At 58.2% G+C, this 12,887-nt stretch overlaps 1 protein-coding gene across 1 annotated transcript; it reads left to right on the forward strand.

Annotated features, from left to right (window-relative positions):
- The first annotated feature begins 265 nt into the window (after positions 1–265).
- On the forward strand, positions 266–9,095 carry SLC6A8 (solute carrier family 6 member 8). The gene is made up of 13 exons (XM_087813605.1): positions 266–551; positions 2,177–2,308; positions 3,317–3,566; positions 4,066–4,198; positions 5,172–5,306; positions 5,390–5,493; positions 5,585–5,709; positions 6,290–6,402; positions 6,485–6,622; positions 6,702–6,804; positions 6,897–6,997; positions 7,073–7,243; positions 7,590–9,095. The coding sequence occupies exons 1-13, from the start codon at positions 290–292 to the stop codon at positions 7,728–7,730; spliced, it is 1,908 nt and encodes a 635-aa protein (XP_087669731.1). The 5' UTR covers positions 266–289; the 3' UTR covers positions 7,731–9,095.
- Positions 9,096–12,887: the final 3,792 nt, after the last annotated feature.

Below are 12,887 nucleotides of genomic sequence, written 5' to 3' on the forward strand. Positions count from 1 at the left end.
GCGGGCAGGAGCCTCGGGAGCCGCCGCCGCCGCCCGGCCGGGCCCCGCCGCCGCCCGCGCGCCCCCGGGCCCCCGACACACATGAGATTCTTCAGGCTCACTTTCAAGTGCTTCGTGGACTGCTTCTGACCTCGCCGCCCGTTCGCCCCGCACCCCACCCGCCGCCCGCCCGCCCGCCGCCCCGACTCCGGCCCGGCCGCCCCTGGCCGGCCCGCGCCTTCGGGGCCCCCAAGCCGCCGGTGCCCCCCGCCACCCGTCCCCCGGCCCGGCCGCGCCACCCGCTGGGACCATGGCGAAGAAGAACGCTGAGAACGGCATCTACAGCGTGTCCGGAGACGACAAGAAGGGCCCGCTGATCGCGCCCGTGCCCGACGGGGCCCCAGCCAAGGGCGATGGCCCCGCGGGCCTGGGGGCGCCTAGCGGCCGCCTAGCCGTACCTCCGCGCGAGACCTGGACGCGCCAGATGGACTTCATCATGTCGTGCGTGGGCTTCGCCGTGGGCCTGGGCAACGTGTGGCGCTTCCCCTACCTGTGCTACAAGAACGGCGGAGGTGAGCGCCCCCGCTCCTCCGCGCAGTGGACCCTCCCCCGCCCGCCACCCGCCCCATCGGGGCACCCGGTCGAAGTCCAGGGAGTGGGGAAGGCCCCCTGGGCAGTCGGGGGCCAGGGGTCGCCCCTCGCCTGCTGTTGCCGCTCCGTGGCCCAGCCTGGCAGCGTCCACCCCCAGGCTAGTCATGTGCCTGGCAGTGTGTGGGGGGAGGGCGCCGGCGAGCCTCTGGCCCAAGCCCCGGGGCTGCCCCCTTGTACTCCTGGAGCTCTGGGATTGGCCACTGAGGTGGGAAGGAGAGGCCTGCCCCCTGGGGGGGCGCCCAGAGGTGAGGAGCCCTGGCTGCCTCCGCTGGTCAGGCACACAAGTGGCACATTGTGTGGGCCCCCCACGTGTGCACACACGAACACACACACACACAATGGGCCACTCTGTCCCTCCCCCTCCCATCTCTTCCCCTCCCTTCCCTTCCCCTCTCTTCTCTTCCCCTCTCTCCTCTGCCCTCCCCTCTCCACCCTCCCCTCTAGCCTGGGCCTGGAACACTGGGTGCCTGAGCCAGGCATGGGAAGCCTTCGGCCTGGGCTGCTTGGCGCCCCGCCGCTGGACACACTGCATGCACACCCCATGCCTGCTTGCCCGCCCCAGCCCAGCTTAGCAACAGAGATGGGCACGCATGTCCAACGACTGCAAAGCAGCACGGGGCTTGGTGGAAAGCCACCGTGACTGAGTGATGGGTGGGAAACTGAGGCCCAGGGTGAAGGCCTTTGCCCAAGGTCACACACAAGAAGGATGCTGGGACCAAGAGCCAGGCAAGCTGCAGTGAAGACCGATTTCTGAGTAGTGGAGAGAGCTGGGCCAGGGGCAAGGGTATGAAGCTGGTGGAGTGGAGAGTGCACAGAGGCTACTGGGGCCCAGATCCCCCAACCCCCCATTCCTGACCTGTGGTCTCTGACCCTGCTCTGCATGCTGCCTCCAGAGCCAGGTGGCCTCTCCCACAATGTCTCCCTCTGTACTTGCTCACTGACATTTTCAGACACACACACACACACATAGACACCCACTGGCAGAGGACTGCCACCCACTCACCCTCTTCCCTGGACCTTTCCACTTGTAGGCCAGTATGTGAATACAGGGAAGGCAAGGGCTCCCTGCCCTCGCCCAAACCAGGAAGGCCACCAGGCCTGAGCACCAGCCATGGTGCACGTACACACATGCACGCACATGCCCTCACCGCCTTTTCTTCCTGTACTGCCTGGCAAATAAGGAACTGTGACACGAGGGATGGCTTGTGTATGCAAGCACATGTGTCGCTATACCCATTAGGTCACCCTAGATAATCATGGAGGCAGAAGCCTTGTGGGCTTAAGGCTCCCACTTTAGGGAGCTGGGCCACAGTTCCCACTCAATACTCCAACCCCCCCCCCCCAGGGCTGTTCACCCGGGGCGTCTGAGTCAGTGGCCACCCCCTGCACTGATTCACCCAGTGGGAAGTTATGATGGGGCTGGGGTAGAGCCCAGAGCTGGGGCTTCACCCAGCCTCCCACGCCCTCTGAAAGCTGGAGTGGCCACAAGCCTACACGGCCTGGTTGTGGAGTTTTGGTCAAGTCCCTGGTCTGTGCCCTCCCTCAGGCGTGTTCCTTATTCCCTACATCCTGATCGCCCTGGTTGGAGGAATCCCCATTTTCTTCTTGGAGATCTCATTGGGCCAGTTCATGAAGGCCGGCAGCATCAACGTCTGGAACATCTGCCCCCTATTCAAAGGTGAGCATCCCTGGGCCAGCCCCTCTCTGCCCTCTCCCTCAGCACTCTTTCCCTTTTCCACTGCTGGGGCAAGGCTGGCACCCACTTGAGAAATCTCATCCTGCCTGAGCACTAGGCCTGCGGCCCATTGATGGCCCCCCAAGTCATGAGGGGGAAGCTGGAGACCATGCAGACCACTCTGACTTTGGGCAGGGTAGGGCTAGAGGGGGGATTGGGCCTCTCTACCAGGGTGAGGATGCCCAGGCCCAGCAGGCTCACTGGGGCTGAGTGGAGGGTGGCTGGATGCAAGAGACAATGGTGGGAGAAGCTGCCCAGGGCCAGCTCTCCCAAGGCCAGAGGGCCAGGCTAAGGAGCTTGGATAGGAGCCACTGAAAGTTCAGGGTCTGAATGCAAGAACCAATAATGGCAAAGGTCACCTTAGAGCCCCTTCTGTGTGTGGCATTGTTCCCCATCGTCTCTCAAGGCCCTAGGAGGTAGGTTTTACTGTTACTGTCCAGAGGAGGCTGAGACACAGAGGGGAAGTGACTAGCTGAGATTGCCCACTGAGAGGGTGACTATCTCCCACACTGCCCCAGGTCACCAGAAAGCCCCCCATGCTGCTGAGAACTGGAGGCCACTGGGGGGCCAGGTGGAGGCTTGGCCCTCCTTCAACTGCCATGGTGACAGTGAGGTCCAAGAGAACGGGCAGGTGTGTGAGGCTAGGGAATCAACAGGACTTAATGCTCAGATAGGGGCAGGATGGGAGGGGCTCTGCTTTGGGTCTGGGGAGGATGCAGGTGAGGCCAGGAGCAGGGGCTGATTTTTGGCCAGGGACAGATTGGAGAGTTAGCCCAGCATTGGGACACTTGTACAAGGGATAGTCTACGGGGCTCGGTCTGGAACACAACAGAGGACCTAACGGGATGGATGGTGGGGAGGGGGAAGACAGCAGATGCAGGGAGCGGAATGTTAGGGGAGTGGTGGGAAGCTGGCCAGAGAGATCCTGCATAGAAACTGCTCTCCTCCTAGGCCTGGGCTATGCCTCCATGGTGATTGTCTTCTACTGCAACACCTACTACATCATGGTGCTGGCCTGGGGCTTCTACTACCTGGTGAAGTCCTTCACCACCACTCTGCCCTGGGCCACGTGCGGCCATACCTGGAACACTCCTGACTGCGTGGAGATCTTCCACCACGAAGACTGTGCCAATGCCAGCCTGGCCAACCTCACATGTGACCAGCTTGCTGACCGCCGGTCCCCTGTCATCGAGTTCTGGGAGTGAGTCAGGCGCCTCTGGACCAGGCCCAGCCTGTGCTTCTCTCTCAGCTCCACATGTGGCCCCTGGCCCAAGTCTGCATGGGTTGGGTGGGGCCCGGCCCTGGGGGGATTCCCAGCAGGAGTCACTCCTGGGCCCTGCCTGCCCTCGGGGGTCCTCCCCAGCCCAGTCCTTAGGGGAGCTAGAATGGATGGGCCTTGCTCCTTCAGCACCATTTCTTACTCCAGGCACTATCACTCAGTCATACCTACCAGCCTGGGGGAGGGGGAACTACCACTATGCATGCTGGGGGTAGCCACTAGCCCCACCACCTTTGTCCAGGGGCTCCCGGGCTCTAGGCATACACACTGTGATGTCTCCAGGTGACAGGCTTGAGCCTGGGCCCAACCCAGGCGCTCAGGAGGGGCCAGACAAAAGCTGCAGGAGGAGCACCACCCCTGGGACAACTCCCAGTAGTTTTGCCCTCTGCTCATTCAGCCTTCATGTGTTCTCCCTCCCCAGGAAGAAAGTCTTGCGGCTCTCCACAGGGCTGGAGGTGCCAGGGGACCTCAACTGGGAGGTGACCCTGTGTCTGCTGGCCTGCTGGGTGCTGGTCTACTTCTGTGTCTGGAAGGGGGTCAAATCAACAGGAAAGGTACAGCTGGAGGTGGGCAGGGCTGGGGGGAATCTCTGCCAGGAACCACTGTTGCAACAGGAGGTGACTGGGTTAGGGCCAGGACCCGGACCTGAAGAGGGGGCAGGTACTTCAATCCAGGCCACTTGATCCCCACCCTATGGCTTCATAGTCCTCCCCACCCTCCAAATCCAGGTCTAACAGCCTTCCTTCTGGTTGGAGAGGCCCAGGCAGCAGCTGCCCCTCCCCTGTGTTGGGCATCCCCGCTCCCTCCCCTCCTTCCACATTCCTCTCTATTCCTCACTCACCATCTGAGTCTGCTTGGACAGTCTGGGTGGACCTGCTCTATGGCTCTCTCTCGCATGTCTGTCCTGGCCCAGAGTGGAGTCTAGACACATGCTCGCCCCAGAAGCTCTCTGTAAGGTTCAGGAGACAAATGTGTGAACAGACCCATAATAAGACAGTGTTCTGAGGGCTGTGGGACATGGCCAGGTCCCTGGAAGGCTGGCTCACTCCCCAGCAGGGTCTGAAGAGCAGCCGCTTCCCGAGCTGGCGGTCCCACTTGGATGGAAGGCAGAGGCCTTTGCCGTCTGTCTCACTCTTGCCTGTCTCTGGCTGGCCTACTTCTAATCCCAGCTACCAAGGACCCCGCCTCTCTGCAGATGACGACCGGGAGTCAGGGACACAGGACACATAGAACCTGCCTCCAGGCTGCTGTCCCATTCTCTGCCCGGGGAGGGCCCTGCCTCTCCCCTTCCTCTGCAGCTGACTTGTGCTTGCTGTGGGGCTGCTAATGCCCCAGCCAAGCACCTGGCTGCCTTTGGAAGGAGAAATGGCTCTGAGGAGTTTAAGGGGAGGCTGCTGGCTGGCCTCATGCCTTACCTCTGAACACACTGTCCACTGGCGGGGTACCGTAGCCTGCCCTGCTCATGCTGGGGGCTTCTAAGAGGGTGGTGGGTGCTGCAGGGCCCCTCTGAGCAACTTGGCCCCCCAGATTGTGTACTTCACTGCTACGTTCCCCTACGTGGTCCTTGTTGTGCTGCTGGTACGTGGAGTGCTGCTGCCTGGCGCCTTGGATGGCATCATCTACTATCTCAAGCCTGACTGGTCAAAGCTGGGGTCCCCTCAGGTGAGGTGGAGGTAGTGGGAGGTAGACTAGGGGGCCAGCCCAACAGGGCCCCTCACATCTACTCTTTCCTGGTCCATGTCCAGGTATGGATAGATGCTGGGACCCAGATTTTCTTCTCATATGCCATTGGCCTAGGGGCCCTCACAGCCCTCGGCAGCTACAATCGCTTCAACAACAATTGCTACAAGTATGGACCCCTGCCCTGCTCCCCTGCCCTGCCTGCCCATGGGCAGCAAGCAAGCAGCCTAACCAGCCCCCGGGGTCTCCTGTGCTCCCAGGGACGCCATCATCCTTGCGCTTATCAACAGCGGGACCAGCTTCTTCGCTGGCTTCGTGGTCTTCTCCATCCTAGGCTTCATGGCCACAGAGCAGGGCGTGCACATCTCCAAGGTGGCAGAGTCAGGTAAAGACCCCTGGGCCCCAGCCTGGCATCCAGAACAACTGCTACTCTCCTAACATACCATGTACATGAAAGCACATACAAATTGACCTTCTGAGAAATGAAAAAAAATTCAAACTCAACTTGTCACTGCTCTGGGCCAGAGACAGGCCTGGATGAGCAACTGCAAGGCACAGCTGCTCCAGCTAGCTTAGAAGCTGAAGCCTTGTGGGCCGGGCCACCTGGGAGCTTGAGCCCCAGGCCATCCACCCCCAGAGGCCTTGGGATATGGCCTCATATTTGCCAGTGTTGCAGAGGGAAAGGAAGGCCTTTAAGGCATCAATGGTGACCAGAAGTCCAAACCAGACACCCCACTCCTATGGGCAGAGATATGTTGAGGACTTGCAGGAGCCTTCCAGCCCCTGGTATGGCACACCCACACAGGGCTTGAGCCACTTAGCAGTGCCTTGATATGAGAGGAAAGGTCCTTGGTCACAGGGTGTTATGGCATCTACGGTTCTGGTATCAGGGAGTAGGGGTGGGGGACAGGAAGTGGGCATAGGCCACCGGTGTCCACATCCTGCTCCTTTCCCCCTCTAATTAGGGCCTGGCCTGGCGTTCATTGCTTACCCCCGGGCAGTCACGCTGATGCCCGTGGCCCCACTCTGGGCTGCCCTGTTCTTCTTTATGCTGCTGCTGCTGGGCCTTGACAGTCAGGTTTGCAAGGGGTACAGGACAGAGGGGGGCTGGAAGGGGGTGGCAGGTGGGCAAGGGACGTGGCCTGAGCACCTGGCCACAGTTTGTAGGTGTGGAAGGCTTCATCACAGGCCTGCTGGACCTCCTCCCGGCCTCCTACTACTTCCGTTTCCAAAGGGAGATCTCCGTGGCCCTCTGTTGTGCTCTCTGCTTTGTCATCGACCTCTCCATGGTGACTGATGTGAGTGGGGGCAGGGTAAGGGCTGGCTCTGGCCCCTGGCTGCCACTTGGCACCTGCCCTGACCTGGCTCTGTCCCCAGGGTGGGATGTATGTCTTCCAGCTGTTTGACTACTACTCAGCCAGTGGCACGACCCTGCTCTGGCAGGCCTTCTGGGAGTGCGTGGTGGTCGCCTGGGTATATGGTAGGTCTGGGCCAAGGGGTAAGTGGGGCTGCAGAGTGGAGCTGGGGTGGTGGGTCTCCAGCTCTAGCCCTCCTGCCTCACCCTCACCCCAGGAGCTGACCGCTTCATGGACGACGTGGCCTGCATGATTGGGTACCGGCCGTGCCCCTGGATGAAATGGTGCTGGTCCTTCTTCACCCCGCTGGTCTGCATGGTAAGGGTCAGGAAGGCTGGACTGGGTAGGGCGGGGCACCTCGGACCACTGGCTGATTGCAGATTCTTTCCACAGGGCATCTTTATCTTCAATGCTGTGTACTCCGAGCCACTGGTCTACAACAACACCTATGTGTACCCGTGGTGGGGCGAGGCCATGGGCTGGGGCCTCGCGCTCTCCTCCATGCTGTGTGTGCCCCTCCACTTGCTGGGCCGCCTCCTCACGGCCAAGGGGACCATAGCTGAGGTCAGTTCCTTGACACCGCCCCTCCCTTATGTTGGGTCAAAGCCTTACCTCCAGGCTGTCCATTCCTCCTACCAGGATGGGTGATTGTACCAGAAACCTCCAGGCCAGCTGAATGAAAGGAAAGCTGGCCATCCAGAGTCATGGCAGGGGGAGGAGAGGCCTGTCCCTAACCTCCATTCTCACTGCCACATAACCCTGTCTCCCTGGTACAGGGATTAGGGCCTGGTCAGTGTCCTGGGAGGAGCAGTCCTGGGCCCTGAGTTGGTGCCAGGTGGTGGTAGTGGAAGGAGGCCAAGGACAAGCAGGTGCCCCTCCCAGGGGCTCACTATGTCCCTTTCTCTTGCAGCGCTGGCAGCACCTGACACAGCCTGTCTGGGGCCTCCACCATTTGGAGTATAGAGCTCAGGACTTGGAGGTCAGGGGCCTGACCACCCTGACCCCAGTGGCCGAGAGCAGCAAGGTTGTGGTGGTAGAGAGCGTCATGTGACAGGGCCGGCTCCTAGTGCCAGCTCTCCGTCTTGTAGCCATAGCAGCCCCTGCTTTAGCGCCCCCAACCCCTCCAGGGGGCTTGCCTTTCCCTGACACTTTTGGGGTCTGCCTGGGGGGGAGGGGAGGAAGCACCATGAGTGCTTATAACTAAAATAACTTTTTCCATTTTTAATAAAATGCCAAAAATACCACAACCCACCAAAAATAGATGCCTCCCCCCACCAACCAAGCTGGTGCCCACGCTGCTTCCCAGGCCCTGCCGCCTGCCCTTCCTAGTGCCCGCTGCTTCTCCAGGCTCTGCCCAACACACCCTGCCCTCCCCCTAGTGCCTGCTGCCTCTCCAGGCTCTGCCCAACACACCCTTGGGTGGCTCCTCACCCCAGAGGCAGCTTGGGGAACAAGAGAACAGGAGAGGGGAGGAAGGGGAGGGAGGGGCAGTGGAACCAAGGTGAGTATTTTAACTGGGCTAGACCCCTTTCCCCATCCCTAATCTAGAAGCTTAGAGAGCCAGCCAGCAATGGAATCTTCTGGTTCCTGCGCCAATTGCCACCAATATCAACTGTGTGAGCTTGTGTACGAGTGCATGTGTGCGTGAGTATGTAGGGCATATATAGATCTCTATCTCTTAGCAAAAGGTGAATACCAGGTGTAAACTGTGCCTGTGGGCAAATGAGGCTTGTATTTTGCACATTTTATAAAAACTTGAGGAGAGATTTCTGCTTGTATATTTCTAAAGAGAAAACAGCTCCGAGGTCCCTCTCCTTGCCACTCCCAGTCCCTTTGAGCCCCTCCTTATTCCTCTGCCCCAGCCAAGGAGTGTGAATTTATAGATCTAATTTTCATAGGCAAAACAAGAGCTTCAGGCTGTCGAGTGTGGGAGTCTGTTGTGTGGGTATGCATGTGTAGTCCCCGGCCCCAGACTGAGGTGGAAAAGTGCATGGTAGGGGCCTCCAGGGGTGTCTCCACACTGCCCCTCTGCCCACAAGTCATGGGGTTAAGTAGGTATGGTGTTCTGTCCCAGGGATCTGGGGCTGCTCACCTGGCATGCTCAAGCTTACCCACGTCCTGCCCCCCGGGCTGGGCAGACCACAGGGATCTGAGGTGGGCACCAGCCAGGGAAGGGATCATCCAGGCTTGGCTCCCACCTGCAAGCTTAAAGCTGATACACTTTTCATGTCTCAAGTCTTCCATGTAGCAGCTTTACCTAACCTACATCTGTGTCATATCTAATCCAAGGACAGCCAAGCGGACCCTAGAAAGACTTCCCCCACACCCTGACATCAGCTGGAGGGGAGGGACTAGGCAAGGGCGGGGGGCCAGCGGGGACATTCTTACTGTGCTAAAAGCCACTGCAAACATAGCAATAAAAACATGTCATTTTCCAAAGCTGGCTCCTGTTCCACCTCTGCTTGTCTGGGGGAAGGGGGTGGGACTGGAAGTACAGGGGAGGCCTCCTCACCTCAAGTTATTTCCTTGGGGAAGTATTTGTTCTGTGGGGTCTCCATACATACCTGACAGTGTTTCAGGAACTGGGAATAGAGCAGGAAAAGAAGCTGGCAGAAAGCCTTTTCCCCAGGGAGCTGACATACTTGGGGAGAAAGGATAACAGTATGCTAAAGAGGAACACACTAAGCAGGGCAAGTGAGTGTGAGGTCATGGAAGGTGGGTGGGAAGTCACGGGTGCAGATTTTCCAAAGGTTGCCCAAATGCCACACTAAACAGATGACTTTCCAAGATGTAGGCAGCAAGAGGCAGGCGAGGTGGAGAGGTGAGGTTGCAGCAGAGCCCGGGGAAGGTGGAGGTCACTGGGACCAGGGCACCAGCAGTGCAGGGGAGAAGTCTGGATTAGAGACCAGTTTGCAAGGTGGAAACAATAGGGCTTGTGGACCGCTGGGATGCAGGGTTGACAGAGTAGTCAGGAAGGCCTCAAGAGATTGAGCATGAGCACCACAAAGGGTGGCATTGCCAGGCCCCATGCCAGGGAGACGACAAGGTTTGAAGGGGATGGTGGTGTCATCTGAGTGGAGACTAGATGGCAGCTGGAAAAGAAGCCTGGAGTTCTGGGAAGAGTCTGAACTGAAGAGAACCTAGGAAGTTCTCAGCACATAAAGACGGCCCTGAAAGCCCTGAGCCTGGATGAGCTCAGCAAGGGCAGAGAAGAGTGGGTATAGAGGGAGCAGCAGCCCATGCACTGAGCCCTGGAACACTCAGAGGTGTCAGAGAAGGGGAATAGGCAGTGGAGACAGGAGGGGTGGTCAGCAGGTGGGACAAATCCCAAGAGTACAGAGCTAATCCCGGAATGTGTCTGAGGAACATGCCCCCCCCACCATAGGTCAGGTAGGAGAGAGTGTGCTTGGCTGTCAGGTGCTGCTGATGGTCAAGGGAGAGGGGGCCTGAGAATGCTGGCTGGGTTTGACGACAAGATCATGGAGACCTGGACCAGAGAGGTTTGGGTTGGGGGGCTGTGCAAAAGCCTGAATGGAGTGGGATTAAGAAAGAAGGGGGCTGGAAACAACCCAAGTGTCCAGTGACAGAGGAATAGATGAACAAAATGTGGACTATTCATACAGTGGAATATTATTCAGCCTGAAAAAGGAAAATTTTACACTTGCTACAACATTGATGAACCTTGAGGACATTATACTAAGTGGAAGAAGTCAGAAACAAAAAGACAAACACTGTATGATTCCATTCTATGAGGCCCCTGGAGGAGTTAAGATTCATAGAAATGGAGAGTGGGCTGGTTTGTGCCAGGGGCTAGAGGAGTATGGGTAAGTGCTTAATGGAGGCACAGTTTCAGTTTTGCAAGATGAAAAGTTCTGGGAATGGATGGCAGTGACACACAACAATGTCCTTGACACTACTGAACTGTAATCTTAAAAATGATTAAAAAGGAAATTTTAGGTTACATATATTTTACCACAACTTAAAAGAAGGGGTGGTAAAAAACTGGACACAATGGCTCCATTCAAGTCCTTGTGGGCAGGACCTCAAGCACAAGAGGCTTCAGCCTTAGGTGAGAGCAGAGCGCTCTCTATCCAGTGTCACGGGAGGAAGGGCAGGATAAGGCATGAGCACAGGGGATGGCCAGGGCCAGCCCAGTCATCAGCTGAGGCAGGCCTGGGGTGAAGGTCAAGGTTTAGGAGCCTGGTGCTCACTCTGGATGCCAGCCTAGGCAAAAGAGATAGCCCCTCAGAGAAAAGTGAGTTTGCTCCTCTCTAGGCATTTAATATACCAAGGCGTGGTCCCCTTAATGAAGAGGGGCTTTAGCCCCAAGTATACAACCAGGGCAGGCTCTGACTTGTGATGTTGCTATCAGCCATGCTCTGATGGTCACAAGAACCTGGATGGGAGGCAGTTCCCCACAGAGCCTGTGCTGGCATGTGGGGAGGCACCTCCCCAGCAGACCAGCCCCTGTAGGATGCCTGACAACCTGCTCTTCCAACCCAACCCATGTCCCACCCTTCTCTTAAAGGCTTCTCACACTACAAACCCTCAGCTCTCACCACGCCTGCAACTTCCAGAACCCTGAGTGCTGTCAGCTCCTAAATCTCCAGCCTGGCTCTCTTGGGGTAATAAAGCCCCTCATTATACCAAGCCCTGCCCCCTGGCAATTCCCTCCTACTAATTTAAAAGAGCCTGGCATCACCCTTACACCCACTCCACTCCCCACCCCAGGTTCACATCAACTCCTTAATTTCTCCACTCTCCAACAGTGGCCATGCCTTGGTCCAGATCTTTGTCACCTCTTGCCAAATGGCCTCTAAGCCACCTGCTACACCACCAGACTCAGAAAACATTGACATCACAAAAAGAGAACCTGACAGAGGTAGGACTGCTTGGCTGGGGCCAGGAGAACTGTAGGCAAGCACCATTTACTCAGGTAGCTGCCCCCTGAGGTAGGAACTTACAACACAGGGACAGGCAATCTAAGTGAGAGACAGAGAGGAAATAGATCGGCCACGGGGCCAGCCAGACAGGGATACTGGGGTACAGTTCTGCTCAGAGAGTAAGGTTATTGGAGGAAAATAACTCAGGATCACCCAGAGGGGCCGGTTTCTGCAGCTGGGCCTCGCTTTCCACCTCTAAGAGTCTGTCACCCCCAGCTAGGCAGCCGCCTCCTCTCTGCCCAGCCCAAAGCCTGATGCCAAGGGGGCTCAGAGGCCTCCTGGGACTGGCCAGGGAAGAACCCAAAGCCACACTGGACTCTGGCCTCTAAAAGTTTGCAGGGTGAATTCAGAAGGCTGTGGTCGTCAAGGGACACTTCTTGGAAAAGTGAGACCAGCCTTCAACCTTGGCATAGCAACCAGAAGGTGTTAGCTAGGGGCCCCGCCCCAGGAGGCACCACCCAGGGAGAGGTGGGAAGAGGCGGCCACTGGAAAAGGCGGCCACCAGCCCAGGCCTGGCAGGGGCAGGAGGAGGGGAGCACAAGGCTGGTCATCAGCACAACCATCCTCCAGGAACCCCCCAATTCCAAAAGAATACACCCTCCACCAGCTCCCCAGGTCCCACGCCCCTCGCCCAGTCCTCGGGCCGGCAGCCCTAGGCACCCCTGCCCTAGCCTCAGGCTGACCCTAAGTACTAGGCCCTGCTTGGCAGGGGATGCTGAGGGGCAGTGAGCTAGAAGAGCAGACTCTCCAAGCGGACAGCACACCTAACATGTTCTCAGAGCTGCACCTGACCAATCCAGAGCCCCTCCCCACCTCCTAGCTCTGCCCTGGGCCAGTCATAGGTCACTGCCAAGGGCGAGTCTCCTCTCTCAGCCTGCATTACTCAGAGGTCATCCAGTAAACCTTGGTGGGGGGAGGGGGGACAGGGAGTGACTAGTAGCACTCTGCCACATTCTATCTGTCCTAAATATGATGAATAGGACTCAGAGGAGGCAAGCGAGTCTGCCACCAGGAAGACCCACCAGTTTACTGAGTCTGACAAGCTCCTCTGGGCCCAGAGGCCAACCGCCAGGGAGACCAACAGGACAGATATGTCCCAAGTGGCCATAAAGTGGAACCTGGCCTAGGGAGCAGGAAGTGGAGGGGCAGAGAGAGAGGGCAAGTATGAGCCTGGGCCTAACTTGGTGTGGGAAGACTTTAAGGATTAAAGTTGAAAGAAAGTACCTGGAAGGGCAAAGACTAGGGGATCTCTGTCAGAGCTATCA

The sequence above is a fragment of the Miniopterus natalensis genome, chromosome X, assembly GCF_054644295.1.
Source record: "Miniopterus natalensis isolate mMinNat1 chromosome X, mMinNat1.hap1, whole genome shotgun sequence".
Lineage (NCBI taxonomy): Eukaryota > Metazoa > Chordata > Mammalia > Chiroptera > Miniopteridae > Miniopterus > Miniopterus natalensis.